General features: G+C 41.8%; 1 protein-coding gene across 10 annotated transcripts in view; it reads left to right on the plus strand.

Annotated features, from left to right (window-relative positions):
• The first annotated feature begins 1,753 nt into the window (after window positions 1–1,753).
• Window positions 1,754–16,447, plus strand: part of CRADD (CASP2 and RIPK1 domain containing adaptor with death domain) — a 194,701-nt gene continuing 180,007 nt past the window's right edge. For 8 of the 10 annotated variants that reach the window (XR_004275038.1, XM_032297933.1, XM_032297883.1 and 5 more), the window contains exons 1-2: window positions 1,754–1,904; window positions 3,183–3,486. Coding sequence is in view for 9 of the 10 variants with exons in the window: in XM_032297933.1 (XP_032153824.1) it covers window positions 3,189–3,486 (298 nt within the window). In the remaining variant the exon portion in view is untranslated. Of the gene's footprint in view, window positions 1,905–2,259; window positions 2,459–3,182; window positions 3,487–13,589; window positions 15,042–16,447 lie in introns of those variants that run through there. The other 2 variants (XM_032297917.1, XM_032297887.1) reach the window with 2 other exon arrangements.

Raw genomic sequence — 16,447 nt, forward strand, 5'->3', positions numbered from 1 at the left:
CTGGAGCTCAAGAGTATCAAGAATAGGAGGTGGCAACAGGGTGATTTGGCTATCATTAGAACAAAAAAACTTCACTATACAGGGTTGTTTGGAGTACTGGAAAGAGCATGAAATCAGAGTCACTTCATTAGAATTCAAGTTTTGCTCTACATTAGCTGTGAGATTTTGGCTAAGCCAATTGACCATTCTGATTCCACAGTCTTTACACATGCAAAATGCTAATACAGTTATATCAATGAAGATACATTGTGAGAAATGCATCATTGTGCAAACAAAATAGGGTGTACTTATACAAACCTAGATGGTATAGCCTACTACATACTTAGGCCACAGAGCATAGCCTATTGCTCTGACCACTGTCATATATGGAGTCTGTTATTGACCCAAATGTTGTTATGCAATGAATGACTGTAATAATACTCACTACATGGTAAAAATACTGTCATTAATAGTGTAGTAAAATGGTAACTGGCGTAGTAACACTGTAAATTGAATACAATTTTAGAAGGTTTTGAGGAGGGAGGTTCAGAACTGTTCTCCACTGATTTGCTTACAAAGGCATTTTCATTTTCCACTAAAGGTTTTAGCTGTGAAAACTTTGGCAGAAATAACATTTTAGGAGTTTTTTTCCCCTGTACTGTCAATTAAGTTTTAGTAAGCATATGACTTTCTGTATGTATCATCCAATTGGTTTTAAAATGAACCAATGAATGTATTTATTGATTGACTGCACCACTTCACAAAGGAATGTGAGGAAGGACACTCAATTTGACATCCCTGTGTTTCTCTATATTTGGGTCATGCATTTTGTCTTGCTTTCCAAATTGAAAATGTGGTGGATGCAGTAGATTGGCCTTTAGTATCAGCCTTTCCCTCGTTTAGTTTACCTTTTTGTGTTTCACAAGCTGGAAAGCTACACGCTCTAGACAACCTTGCTGCTAATATTCTGCATGTGATATTCGTCTCACCAATTGCACACAACAGAACAAGATTTGCAGGTCCTGTTTTCATGCTGCTGGCAAATGCAGCTGTCGAGACCATGGTGTTTTGCAGCAGTGTTCCAGTGTCCTGTTAATTGTTCTGTCGGGTGTTGAGAGGAAGTTGGGGACAAGGCATGGCAACTTCCTGACGCCATCTTCGTGATTGTGGGCAGGAGCCAGTATGGCACTCTTATCCAGATAGTCATCTGTGGATATTCAGCCCTTCTCCAGCCTTTCCAATGATCTCTAATGTCTCCAATCCCCACTGACAAATCCCTCTCTGACTAGGAGTAACTAACTAGCTGAGTACTGCAATGAAATCCTGACCGACAGATTTGTAAACTCTTCATGGGCAGGAACCCTTGATATAAAGAAATGAACTTGCATTTTAATGGAGGGAAGCAGAGGGATAAACAAATGAGTAAGTGAAAAGTTTTAGTAAGATGGTGATATGTAAAAAGTAAAGTTGGTTAAGAGAATGGGGAGTGCAGGAGATGAGGGCGGCTGTGTTGCCGTTTTAATCAGATAGGTCAGAGACGGCTTCTCTCCTAGGGTGATTTTTGACCTGACTCTCTGTCATGTCAATTGTATGCAAGGCCCTGATGGAGTTACTGTGTTAAAATGCAAAGATCCAATTACTCCATTACTTAGACCCTCTAAGTGATGCTACTGTTGTCCAGCTCCCCGCGATTGAATGTTTACCCACAGTAAACATGGCGGGAAGAGCTTCAATCCGACCCTTGAACGCTCAATAAAAATGGCGACAGCACTTCCTGTGCTTGCCCTCAACAAAGATGGCGTCAACACTTCCTGTTTAAGGCTTTCGCCTTTAACAAAGATGGTGCTTACGATGCAGGTTCCCTAACAATCAGGATTCCGGTTGCAGTTTTTCTCCCCCCGCCCCAAAGATACGTGGTTGCAGACGTAAGTAACAGGAATCCATTTTTTCTTGAAAATCCTGCACTGTAACATCTGCGACCTGGGCCTGCGGAGGCTTCCCCGCCCCTCTAACTTGCTCCCCATTTCCGATCCGGGCCAAGGCTGGGTGGCTGCGGCAGTGCCGGAGGCCCGCTCTCCCCTCGGTCCGCTCTTAAGTTTATTCCCAGCACTCCCTCTTTAGCGGGTCGAGTTGCCAGAGAAACCGCCCATAGTTCTTCTTCTTTGATACAAGGGTTTCAGCGGCTGAGGCAGAGAATTTTTAAAAAGTTACCAATGGGAGCTCACAGCCAAATGTGAACACCTCCCTTCTTCACCTGTCACCTCCCGAACTTCACAGGGTTGCCAGGGGGAGTGTGGGATTGGGTGTCGCCCAGCAGTAGTACTGCCTGGGGGTGTCTGAAGCCGCATGTGTCATCCGTACCTCCCTTCCCTGTCATTTATTCTTCACTGCCTCACACACAACCAAGCCACAGCTCACTGGTGCAGGGGTGGTGGAACTGCACCTTCAAATCGTGCCTGGCTACTGACCAGTGCTGGGTGTGAGCTTTTTTTTAGAGAAAAAAAATCCCATAAAATGTCCCATGCAGGTGTGGCCACGATAATGTGCTACAGACTCTGAATTCTTAGTGGGAAGGAATGGAGTTTGTGACTGTATATTGTGTAAGTTTTATTGTAGACTGGGCACAAAACAACCTTTTTCTTGAAGGTGATGGTGTAGAGGACTTTTAGCAAAAAGAGCCTTAAACTCTGTACCTGCTGCTGATTTCTGTCCTGCCCTCCTATTACTGATCAGGTTTTGCAGATACTTGCGGTCAAAAGGGCACCTTCGTCCAGCGTGGCAGTTTCCGCCGTGGTGCTGGTGCAGGTCTGATGAGAGCAATGTTAAAACCACCATTTCTTCTCCAGCATGTTAACATTAATGCTGCTGTGTGATCTTCAGATAAAAATTGCTTTTTCAGAAGGGTCTCTGACCCACTTTTTTTTTTTTCTTTTTCCAAATTTCTTTATTGAGCAAGGAATTGAGCTGGGACCCCATTGTGTGAAAAGCAGAAACAGAAAAGATGATTCATCATCGGTGTTGTTCGTTCTGTTAGGAAACATTCAGAATTAACTTGGCTTCACCCGTGCATTAAATACCATGGCCTGGCACTCTGCTACGGTCTGAAGATATGCCTGACCTGAAGGAACTTAGATTTCAGTGACACTGTCGTTAGGGCACATCGGCATGTCTGTAATTTGAGCTGTGATTTTGGCTCTTTCCAGGGAGAAATGGAGGCCAGAGACAAACAAGTGCTCCGCTCACTTCGCCTGGAGCTGGGTGCAGAGGTATTGGTGGAGGGACTGGTTCTTCAGTACCTCTACCAGGAAGGAGTCTTGACGGAAAACCATGTTCAAGAAATCAATGCTCAAACCACAGGCCTCCGGAAAACAATGCTGCTGCTGGATATCCTACCTTCCAGAGGCCCTAAAGCATTTGATACATTCCTAGATTCCCTACAGGAATTTCCCTGGGTCAGGGAGAAGCTGAAGAAGGCAAGGGAAGAAGCCATGACCAGCCTGCCTGCAGGTAGGGCTCAGAAAGATCACTTCGAAGCAGCTCCAAAACGTTGAAACTATGCCCTTTGGTTTTGTGTTTGTTGGTTGGTTTGTTTTTGAGACAGAGCCTCGCTCTGTTGCCTAGGCTGGAGTGCAATGGCATGATCTCAGCTCACTGCAGCATCCACTTCCTGGGTTCAAGCAGTTCTCATGCCTCAGCCTCCTAAGTAGCTGGGAATACAGGCATGTGCCACCATGCCTGGGCCAATTTTTGTAATTTTAGTAGTAATGGGGCTTCATCATGTTGGCAAGGCTGGTCTTGAACTCCTGACCTCAGGTGATCCACCCACTGCAGGCTCCCAGAGTGCTGGGATTACAGGCATGAGTCACCATGCCTGGCCAGAACTATGCCCTTTAGATTTGAAGTTGAGATGTAAGGCAGGACAAGGGCCAGTAGCTGATGAAAGTGGGTAAGGAGTTGGGACTGAAGGGACATGATATTGGAGGCATAGGATCAAGAGGTGGCATTAGGAAATGACGGGAAGGAAGAATGAACCGTGACTGGGAGGTGAAGGAGGGGGCTCAGAGAATGCATTTAGGAATGCTTCCAGGGAAACCTGGCATGTCACTTGGGAAGCATGTTCTCATCAGAGAGCCAGGTCATATCTCAGCCGTTGGCATCAGGAGCCATTTGGAAAGCGCAGATGGAAAGCAGGCATTCGGCCTACTGACAACTGATTTGTGAGGTGCCAGAGCTACCAGCTGGAAAAGGTCAGATTCACGGAGGAGGAGATAGCCTCTAGGAAGGCATGTCCTGCACCTGTCCCCTGGGCTGTCCTGTGTGGCCAAAGGGAATTACGTTGAAGGCTGACTTGGTTTGTTTTGAAAGGTTATTCGTTTAAAGTGTCCTTTTTAGTTTAGCTTAGTTCAGACAACTGGAGTTTTTAATTTTACGAAGGGCAATAGTTTGGAGAGGGTCTCAGTTTGATTTGAGGGAGAATTAGAAGCTGGAGAAGACAGCAAGAGTTCTGGTTCTGTCAGCCTGGCTTACAGCAGGAAGAATATGTGATACGGAAACACTTGCTGCTTCTTAACCTCCCTTGACTCTGTTTTACAAAGATGAAGGAGCAGAGAACGGAACTTAAACATTGAAAAAAAAAGTCATTGAAAGTTGACTTGCACGTTTTTAACAAAGTTAGAGAATCAGGGTTCTCTGGGGTTTCTGATTACAGTGATAGAAGTATTCCAGTTCAGTGGGCCCCAGACCTTGTGGTTGCTGTTTTTTAAATACTGATTTAAAAAGAATGAATACTGATAATAAGGCCACTTTTACTGTTTTTGTTCCACGGACCTCATATTTTGACATATGTCTGAATATCTGATCAGCGTGAGATAGTCAGCTCACTTTAGGAAGACCTGGCAGGATTCCAGTGGAAAAAGCAAAAATATTTTCGTTTCTAGCTTGGGCTAGTTACAGGTAAATGTATCTTTTAGACTTTTTTGAAATATTAGAAGTAGCTGGCTTTTGAAGACCAGTGGAATTCACTGCTTGGTTTGTCCTTACAAAATGAAATACTCCACATATCTGAACAAAAATGTATCTAAGATGTTTTTATGACTTTATTGAACTCAGAGTAGAAAACATGGAGTTGGAGAAATGTTAAAAAATTATTGGTGTTTTCCTGATTTAGAGGTTTCTGCTGGTAACACGTAGTTGGAAACAACAAAACAGGCAAGCTGAAAGCCTTTTCCTATCAAAATACTGAATCTAATTTTATGGTCATTTTGGGTGATACAAATCATGCTATTGTATGTCATTCATAGAGGTATAACCCCAGTTTTATTTCTTCGGATTCATTCAGACAGAAAGAGTTAAGGTGTTTTTTTACAAAATGATGAAAGTTACATAGAAGCTGAGGAAAAATAGTTTTTTACAAAAGCAAACAGAATGAAGCAGTACATAATGGGAAAAAATGGAGCATATCTGTGTAGAAATTTAGAAAAAGTAGGTTTCTCTCAAGATTTGTTATTTCTGTAGAAGGTTGGCCCTGGAACAAATTCGTACAGTCATCTTAATTGTTTTACTTTTTATTGAGTAACACTACTATTGAAAAAAACATTCTGAAGTGAGGGTTTGATTTATGTATGTCTTTGAATACCTTCCACAGCGACAATCACATAAACTCATTTAAAAAGACTTGTATTTATTAAATATTGAATATTTTAAATAATATTACAAAATATAAGTAAGGTACAGAGAATAATGGTACAGTGAACACCCATCTCTCCATTACTCAGTTTAAGAAAAATAATATTATGATGGCCTTTAAGAACTCCGGGCACTCCTTCCCAAGCCTATCTCATTCCCAACCCCGCTCAGTGAAAAGCCCTGAATTGGGAGTTTATCATTCATTCACTTCTTTACTTTATAGTTTTCTATCTCATAAAAATCACTTTAAAAATCTTTATGTGTTATTGAAAATCCTGTATACCATAAGTTCTAGAGATGTGTGCATGAGATATATATATATATATATATGCATGTAATATGTGTATATACACACTCACATAGTTTTTTATGTATGTGGGAAGGAAAGGATTGAAGAAATGGAAGAAATGATGCATTTAAACTTGATAGTTAAACAACTTCTCTTGTGTCAGACCTTAAAATATTATTTGTGTGTTTAAAGTAATTAATTTGGTGGCAGTATTCTCATTCTAAAATCAAATTGGTATTTACTGAATTGGAAACCTAGGTTTGGTTTCTTTTGTAAATCCTGGGAAGAGTATCAGAGTTGAAATCCCTTCAATTTAACGTCCCTGTGGAAAAGAAATCCAGAACCTGCTGCCTAAGACCCCCGTGCTTCTCCACTGTTGTAATAGAGCCATTTTAATAAGATTTAAAATAGTCCACTTCAATTTGTGTAAAGATCTCTTTGAGTTTTGAGGAACTGGACTCTAGGAGAATGTGGTGCTTATATACATGTATGTACACATTAACCTCTTCTTACCTTTTCCTCATTTTGATCATACTTACTGATTAATTTGTTTGCATTCAGTAGTCTTCTTTTGGGAGGCCTTGAGAACAAATGGGAAGGAATAGCCTTCTCTTTAGCCAAGAGGTTGATCCTTCTCTAAGAATGAACTGATTTTATTTTGTTAAAGTTTTCTGGTTGTCTTCCCAGAGATGCTTGGTTTCTCCTTTATTGGTTTGTTGTTTTAATTTTTGTTGTCTTATTTGGATATTTTGAGCTGTCTCAGAGACTTTATTTTGGTGATTGATCCTGGTTAGCAGCTTTTCACTTAGGTGCTGGGTGTCATTTTTTAGAGAAGAATTGAGCAGTATGTTGTTCTTTAGCTCTACTCTTCTAAACCCCACCCCCATCAAATCTCAAAACACATGAAAACATGCTAAAGCCTTTTGATTCTCTCAGAATCTGCCTAGGTTGGCAGATTCCCAATCTCTGTTAAAAAAAAAAAGTCTAAGTTGTTAAAGTTGTTAATGGATCATTGTTTTTCTCACCCTGTGAAGACTCTTACCTTTTAAAAGAGGAATTCTGGTGATAAAATGACTTAATCCACCTTGGCACAGTGGAAAGAACACTTCATGGTGTGTCATTCTGGCCAAGGTCACATACTAGACATTAGATCAGCTGGAAACCCTCTCTGGGCTCCTGTCAGGTCATTTAGGAGATAGGGACAGTGCTGTGTCTGGGTGAAGGCAGCCTGTGCCTGCCTGCCTGGCTTCCCACTGCTCATGGGCCCTGTCGGCACTGACAAGCTCCTTCCAGTGCTTGAGCTAATCCGGATCTGGAAAGGAGGTTGATGGCAGCCCAGTCTCCCCATCTGGTGGGACTCAGCCTAAGTCATGGTAGGAGTGACTCCTGGGCCACAGGACTCCCTGTTCCACTGTGTTGGCCCTGGCTGTGGGTCTGGGTATCTGCGATGATTCTCACTTAACTGTCTGCCTGGTAACCCTGCCTTTTACCCCAGCCTTCCTTTAAGCTTGGGAGTGTTTTTGTTTTTCTCTCCTCCCTTGGTTTGATTCCTGCTTTATGTGCTCTTAGCCGCAGCAAGAGCAAAGAACAAAGCTCTGGGAACACAGCTCAGTGTTTCCGGCATCAGCATCAGATGTCTCAACTCTTGAGCTTATTAGAATGGCTGTCCCTAGCCTGACACTTGTTTCAACCTTCCCTGGGCTTGACCTTGTCCTTCCCATATACCCTGTGCCCTGGACTCCCTGGCTGCTCTTACAGAAGCAGTGCACAGGACTGGCTAGTCCATTTCCTCTCTACCTGTGGGCTCCAGGGCTCTGCCTGCCCCTTGTGGTGCCAGCCTTGAGTGACAACACAGAACCACACCTGCGGCCCTCCTGAGATACACTCTAGCTTTGAGTTGCATACCTGGAGGCATCTGAAGTCACTGAGCTCTTAATGGCAGACATTTTAGATATTATGATGGGTTTATTAGAGAGGTTTCTAGCTTGGGATTGTTTTCATAGGTTCCTCCAATCGTACCATGTAATTGACCCTGCTCTGCATGAAAGTTCAGTGTTGATCTCAGTGTATCTAGCTAGCGGTCTATCCACGTGCTTCCACTGTGACTGAGTAGTGTTTGCTTAGCGGCGTCCTGTGTACTTGAGTGAGAACGGTGAGTCAGTATCCATAGCAAGACCCTTCCCGCTGGTAAGGGGAAAGTCTGCAGACAGCCCAGGTTTCTGTGTATACCCAGCCGGATTTTCATATATTTCTTGAGGACCTCCTGAATGCCAGACACTGGGTATATCAAGGCAAATGGAGGATCTTCAGATCAGCTGAGGGCATTCATGCATTCATCCAGCAAATATTTACTGAGTATTGACCATGTGCTAGACCAGAGGTCCCCAACCTTTTTGGCACCAGGGACTGGTTTCGTGAAAGACAATTTTTCAACAGACAGGGAAGTTGGGGGAAATGATGGTTTGGGGATGAAACTGTTCCACCTTAGATTATCAGGCATTAGATTCTCATAAGGAGCACGTGACCTAGATCCCTTGCATGCACAGTTCACAGTAGGGTTCCTGCTCCTAGGAGAGCCTAATGCTGCTGCTGATAGGACAGGAGGCAGAGCTCAGGTGGTAATCCTCGCTTGCCTGCATCACTCACCTCCTGCTGTGGGGCCCAGTTCCTAATAGGCCATGGACCGGTATGGGGGTTGGAGACCCTGTGCAAGACAGAAAATGCTGAAGATAAAACAGTAAACAAAACAAGCCCTTGTTTTCGTGGAATTCACTATATTCTAGTAGTGGGAAGGGATTAGGTCAGGGACAGATAATAAGCAAATGAATAAATATATTTGCTGGTGACGAGCGCTCTGAAGAGAAGCAGTGTGGGTGGTGAGGGAAAGCTTCTCTGATGAGAGGACACTGAGCAGAGAACGGAGTTGTGCGGTAGAGTTGATACAGGGAGGAGAGCTTTCAGATAAAGGGGACCACAAGTGCACAGGAAGTCGAGTGGGAGCCACGGTGACAATGTGGCTAATAAGACACCTTCCTCCCTGGGGTGAATCACATTCCACATCAGCAGAGGCTCAGTGGCTACCATTGTTGTGCTTCCCAGCATGTGAGATGTGTGTGTACTCGTGGTCTGGAGTGGCTCTTAGCATGACTACAGTTGATATGTGGATGTGGGATTAAGTAATATTCAATTACATGATGAGGAAGTTATTTCCTTTCTGTTTCTGTTTCAGTTCTGATAAGAATGATAAGAGGTCCTCACGCTTAAAGCCTTCTGTGGGCAACAGTATTTAGCTAGAATCTCGTTGTATTCCCTTTTTTGTGTCAACTTAATGGGTTCCTTCCATTTATGGCAAGCAAAACTTTTCTATTTATGAAGTTCCTTTTAAAAATACATGACATCTGGAGAGTAGAATTGTGGTTATTAGAGACTGGGAAGGGCACGAAGGAGGCAAGGAGAGGGGAGGTTGGTTAATGGATACAAAATTACAGCTAGATAGGTACAATAAGTTCTAATGTCTTAGCTCCGTAGGGTGAATATGGTTAACAGGAATTTATTGTATATTTTTAAAATGCTAGAAGGAGGATTTTGAATATTCCCAACACAAAGAAAGAATAAATGTTTGAGGCTATAGACATACTAATTACCCTTATTTGATCATTACACATTGTATGCATGTATTGAAATATCACCCTGTATCTTATAAATATGTACAATTATTATGTATAAACCAAAAAGAAAAAAGTTACATAGGAATATTGAATAGGAAATAAGATTGAAAGTATACCAAATTATTTAGGAAAAAGCCACTACTTATATTTAAGTAGAAATGAGTCAATATAAAGGAGAATATAAGAAAATAATGGCTGGGCGTGGTGGCTCATGCCTGGAATCCCTGCGCTTTGGGCGGCCAAGGCCGGTGGATCACTTGAGGTCAGGAGTTTGAGACCAGCCTGGCCATCATGGTGAAACCCCATCTCTACTAAAAATACAAAAAAATTAACCAGGCGTGGTGGCAGGAACCTGTAATCCCAGCTACCTGGGAGGCTGAGGCAGGAGAATCACTTGAACCCAGGAGGCGGAGGTTGCAGTGAGCCGAGATTGTGCTGCTACACTCCAGCCCGGGCAACAGGGTGAGACTCCATCTAAAAAGAGAGAGAGAGAGAGAGAGAGAGAGAGAGAAAATAGTAATAATCGTGTGAGAATGTGGCCAAAATTTGCTTTTCATCATTTTTTTTTTTTAATTTAAAAAAAAAGGCACTTGGGGGAGGAGCCATCACCTTGCTGGCGTAGTTAAAGCAGGAAGGTTGCAATTCTATTGTAGATAGAAGATAGAGCTGTATTCATGATGCTTCACAGTGTTGCTGTTTCAGTTTATGCACAGTGACAGGAATTGGTTAAATTAACTAGAATTTCTAAATTTATAAGTTTTCTAAATTTTAAACACATTTACTTGCTAGTGAGACAAAGTCAGCAAGATGGAGCCATATCCTGGTATTATGAATTTTAGAACTGGGTGGGACTCACAGATCATGTAATTTTTCCCTGAGAAAACAGAGGCCTAGGGAGATTAAGTCAATTTGCCCATGATCACACAGCTAATTAATGTAATTTATTACTGGGACTAGAATCCAGGCCTTGCGACTCTTGATTTAGGACTTTTTCTGCTGCGCAATCTTGTCTTCCCACTGAGTTTGAAATGGAATTGTATTATGCTGCAGTGTTAATAATTGAGAGAGGCTTTTAAAAAGTTGTACTAATGTATTTATTTCTTTTTTCTTTTTTCTTTTTTTTTTTTTTTTTTTTGAGACGGAGTTTCGCTCTTGTTACCCAGGCTGGAGTGCAATGGCGTGATCTTGGCTCACCGCAACCTCCGCCTCCTGGGTTCAGGCAATTCTCCTGCCTCAGCTTCCTGAGTAGCTGGGATTACAGGCACGTGCCACCATGCCCAGCTAATGTTTTGTATTTTTAGTAGAGACGGGGTTTCACCATGTTGACCAGGATGGTCTCGATCTCATGACCTCGTGATTCACCCGCCTCGGCCTCCCAAAGTGCTGGGATTACAGGCGTGAGCCACCGCGCCCGGCCTATTTGAATTTCCAAGGGCTTTTAGAGGTATGCTCGAATGAGATTTTACTAAAAGATGTTATTTTTATGAATGCTAATTTTAATCACTTAAAAGGAAATGATGATTGTTCAGTACTGTGTTTTATCAGAAGATTTTTTTTTCTCCCTGCCTCTGCAAGGTTGACATAAAGGAAAAGCGGAAGACTTTTATCGAATATTTATGGACTGATGAAATAATGCATCCGTTGGCAGCTAATTGCAGCTCTTTCTAGGAATAGCAAACATGTGACAGGTCTTGCCCTAGCAGAGTTGCCTCCATTTCACTTTAAAATATGGATTTGGTATTCTTGGAAATTCTAACTATGCCTTTTTTTCTCCCTTCTGTGGATGTATGGACCATTCAGCTGCATCAGATACTGTATTGACCATCATCTCAACTGTGGCTATGTTTTGGAATCACCTGGGGTATTTTTACAAAACTGCTGATGCCCAGGTTCTACTCCAGGTGAATCCATTACACAACTTCTGGAGGGTGGGGTCTGGGCAATGATGTTGAAGGTACACATGGGTAAGTCAGGCACACGTACAAATGCGTCCTGAGGTTGTCTTAAATTGCAGCCAGGGTTGAAAACCTTGAAATCTGACCAGCTGGTTAGGGGCATGCCTCCTTCCTCACTCACTGCTCCCAAGTCCTGGCTTTCCAAAGCTGTGTACTTGCTTGAAGCATTGTTCTTATTTTCAGGTAGCAACAGGTGGAAGGGTGGTAGGAATCAGGGTGTAGAGGGATATTAGTTCGCAAATCCTTTTATTCCTTGATTTTCCTGAGCATTGTTGCTCAAGAATGTTCCAGAATATCAGACTCCATACAGCGGGTGATGCTACTACTAACATTAAAATCCATTAGAGCTCTATGGGGATATATGGGCCAGATACATATGAGGGAAAATTGGAGGATATTGAATTGCTGGTGAATTTGAATTTGGGAATTATTTTTATGACTATTCACATCATTTAGTATAATAATTACAAACTACATATAGTACCTTGTGCTCTGTAGATCAGGATATGTCCAAATGGAGACAGAATCTCCTGCTGAAGAACAAGTTGGATGCTCCTCTCAGATAAAAAGTGAGTGTAAGATGGCTTGAGGATGGAAGAGTGAAGAAGAGACAAACGGCTAGTTGGGCAGAGTGGGATTGGCTTAGTCTGTCAGACTGGCTGGCTGGCTGTTCATGGTCTTTGTTTGTAATTAAAAATGAAGCTCAGGCTGGGTGCGTTGGCTCACGCCTGTAATTCCAACACTTTGGGAGACCACTTTGGGCAGATCACATGAGGTCATGAGCTCAAGACCAGCCTGGGCAACATGGGAAAACACCGTTTCTACTAAAAATACAAAAAGTAGCTGGGCATGGTGGCACATGCCTATAATCCCAGCGACTTGGGGGCTGAGGCACAGGAATCACTTCAACCCAGGTGGCGAAGGTTGCAGTGAGCCAAGATTGCACGCTATGCTGGGCAACAGAGTGAGATCACCCTGTCTCAAAAAAAAAAAAAAAAAAAAAACAGTTCAGTTTTTTTGTGTCTCACAAAGAACTAAAGCTAACATCAGTAAAATAATAATCAAGATAACTATTGGGAACTGACTGTCTACCAGCTATATTCTAAGTCCTTTGTGTTTATTAATTCATTTAATCTTGACAATAACTTGATGAAGAAGGTGGTATTATTATCCTTTTTGAACAAATGAGAAAATGTAAGCACAGAGATGTTAAGTCACACAACATAAAGTCAAATTTGACTTCAAGGCCTACTGGTTCGTATCCTACAAAAGTCCCTTCTCAGTATTCAGTTTTCTCCTCTTCCTCATTCTGAAAACCTGTGGCCGCTCCAGAGCCCATCACCCTCATTCATCTTCAGAAACTCCCCCACCTCCAGTTTCTTCCAGACACACAGCCTCAGGAGCCTTTCTCTTTCCTGCCTATTGTCCTAAGGCTGATTCCTGGTTGATATCTCTCTCTCTCTCATCTCTCATTTTATTTTATTTTTTGTTTTTTGGTTGGGGGAAGGTGAGGGTCTAATGGAAGAACAGGTGGGGAGGGGTCAAGGAACAGAGCCCCTGAATCTCTCCCATTGCAAGTTGCTACTTTGAGAGTAAAAAAAGACTAAATCTCCTCGGCTGTGATCAGGAGATAGTGTGTCAGGAGATTCTCCCCTGATGCTGGAATCCACTCCCACTTTTGCAGCTCTTAAATCATGCTATCTAAAGCTGTCCAGTTCCAATAACCAGCTTTTCTGGTGGTGCAGCTTCAGAGTTTAACCAAATGCTTAGTAAGGTAGTGTTCTCTTTTTATGGGTATAGTTCAGACTTGTAGGCTGCTGTGGTAGCTAGCTGCGGGAATGTTTGCTTTACATAATTTTAATAGGCAGCTGTGTTTATACTTGTTCCTCAGTTTAAGCAGTAAGGAGTATACTTATACTATTCTTTGAGGGCATTTCCCCACTGACCGAAAAAAAAAAAAAAAGGTGTGTTGTGTTTTTTCAAACAGTAAATTTTAATTGAAAAGGAATGTAGCTTCTAGAAGAAGTTTGGGGCAGGTTTTACTCCTAGGCTTCATTTTGTTAATGCTATGAAAGAAACTTGTAACTCCTTGTAAGAAGTGCCAAGTTGACAATTCCTGGAAATGTTCATGTTCTATTTATGCTCAGCAGCATAGCAGAGAAGGTGGCAATACCATTACCAAAATAATACTGCCGAGATGTAATAAGGCAAATGAGAGACATGTGGTTTTATAACTTAAATACAAGACTTTAAAAGCATCTCCTAATACTGCCATTTGTTGATAAGGTATATGGGTGCTGAGTAGTAATGGTGAAGCTGCTATGGAGAATTGTAGATCAAGTGGAGCATATCTGCAGGGACTTGTCCTGTTGCTAGAACTGTAGAAGGTTAGAACTGGAAGGGCTCTTAGAGAACTCTACTTTATAGATGAGAAAGGGATAGCCAAGTCTAGCAGCATGCATGTGGGTTCTTTTGTTCAAATAGTAGAACTTTGTGCTAACATAAACAAAAATAGGAATTTCTCTGAACTGTATTGAGTACTTCACAACTTTGAGGGAATGATAAAAGTTCCAGGGCTTAGTAAGGGCAGGAATGAGGCAACACTGGTGGAATCTGAGGCCATCAGATGGTCATCTCCAATCAAGTTTCTACACTATACTTTCCCTCTAGATTCAGACTACTGGCCAAACTTGGGTCATGAGCCCTTCCCCTAGGACACCAGAATCACCTGAAGTGGGGAAGGGAAGTTCCAAAAGAAAGAGGTGAGAGGTGATTGAAGCAAGAGTCTTCTACTGTGTCATCCTCTTTCTTTTTGGATTGAATAGGTCTTACCCCCATGGGCCTGGAAAAAAATGATAGCCCTTTAAGGGAGGAAGATTCTCTATATCTTCTTCATATAGCAAGGCCCAGGTTGAGGGTCAAAGGTGGTAGATAAAACCCTGGAGAGCAGTTTTTGGAGCAGGATAGGTCTGCTTAACCTTTCCAAAATCAGAATGTATTGGGGAAGAAAAATGGATTGAGAATGTCGATGTAAAGAGGTTTAGAAGGAAAATTTGAGTTGGGTACTGGCCTAAGGGCTTTAGACATATAAACTCACTTTATCATCATAATGGCCCTTTGAAGTAGGGACTACTGTTATCATTTGCATTTCACATATGAGGAGACTAAGGCATTAGATAAATTGCTCAAGGTCACACAGCTTGGCAGAAGCAGAGCTGAGGTTTGAACATTGACAGTCTGGCTCACACAGTCTATGCTTCTAATCACTAGGCTATCCTGTCTCTGTCAGTCTACTACCAGTTCTTAGATCTGATTGGAGTCATATAGCTTAGATGACCTGACCTGGGCTAGCTGCAGCTTCTTTATTTTCTGACGCTTGCTTGCCTCAGGTCTCACATATAGCCAGCATTTTCATTATGTGTTTGTCAGTCTCTTTTTTAACAGTCACCAAATTTTAAAAAATACCAAAGAAGATGAAAGATGTTTTCTAAGAAGTATGATTAGATTTAAAAAAAAGAAGAAATATGATTAGAGAAAATAAAGGTTTTGAATGAGATTGACATGGACATTTTTGTTCATTTAGTCTGTAAATGTATCTCTTCCCTTTCAATCTCTTTATTATTAATTAGTCATCTGCTATGGGCAAATGTGCCTTTTCAGGCCTTTCATATTTGTTTGAGCCCCTTTATTCCTTCATGTGCCAGTCAGGATTCATTCAGGAGACAGAAACCACACAGTAATTTAAACAGGGAAAACTTAATATAAAGAATTTTTTTTTTTGAGATGGAGTTTTACTCTTGTTGTCCACTTTGGAGTGCAATGATGCAATCCCGGCTTAGTGCAACCTCCGCCTCCTGGGTTCAAGCAATTCGCCTGCCTTGGTCTTCCCAGTAGCTAGGATTACAAGTGCCTGCTACCACACCCAGCTAATTTTTGTATTTTTAGTAGAGATGGGGTTTCACCATGTTGGCCAGGCTGGTCTTGAGCTTCTGACCTCAGATGATCTGCCTCCTTGGTCTCCCAAATGCTGGGATTACAGGCATGAGCCATCATGCCCAGCCAAAATAAAGAATTCTTAACTGGTGAAAAGCAAACCATGGTTAACCGCTAAAGGGGTAAAAGAGGTCCCTAGGTAATACAGGAATCACAAGTGGCAGAAGCTACTTTTTCTGAGGTTGAAAGGTAGTGCAGGATATAGTCATTAAGAACGTGGAAGAGGGCCTCTTCCTAAGAGTGAGATTCAGACTTCAGTGGAGATGAAGTGACTCACACTAGCTGGTGTGTAAGAGCAGCCTACCTGGTAGCTAACTTCAAGAAAATGCAGAGAAATAATTCAGTGGAGTCAGAAAAATAATAAATGACAAAAATGAGAAATTTAACAGATTGAAATTATTTAAAAAAATTAAATAGAAATTCTGGAGCTGAATTAGGAAAAATAACTAATGCATGTGGGGTTAATACCAACGTAATGGGTTGATAGGTGTAGCAAACCACCATGGCACTCATTTACCTATGTAACAAACCTGCACATCCCGTACGTGTGGCCCAGAACTTAAAGTAAAAATGAAAATTAAAAAGAATTCTGGAGCTGAAATAAAATTGAATGGACTGAAAAATGCAATAGAGAGTATCAACAGCAGAATTATCAAGCGGAAGAAAGAATCTGTAAACTTGAAGACATTATTTAAAATTACAGTTAGAGAAAAAGAATGAAAAGGAATGAAGAAAGCTTATGGGATTTATGAGACAGCACCAAAAGAACAAATATTTGAGCAATAGGAATTAATGTGGAGGAAGAGAGACAAAGTGATAGAAAGCTGTTTTAAAGAAATATTAGCAGAAAACTTTCCAAGTCTGGGGAAAGATATAAT

Source organism: Sapajus apella, unplaced genomic scaffold, assembly GCF_009761245.1.
Source record: "Sapajus apella isolate SASKATOON/1434 unplaced genomic scaffold, GSC_monkey_1.0 scaffold2, whole genome shotgun sequence".
NCBI classification, from domain to species: Eukaryota; Metazoa; Chordata; class Mammalia; order Primates; family Cebidae; genus Sapajus; species Sapajus apella.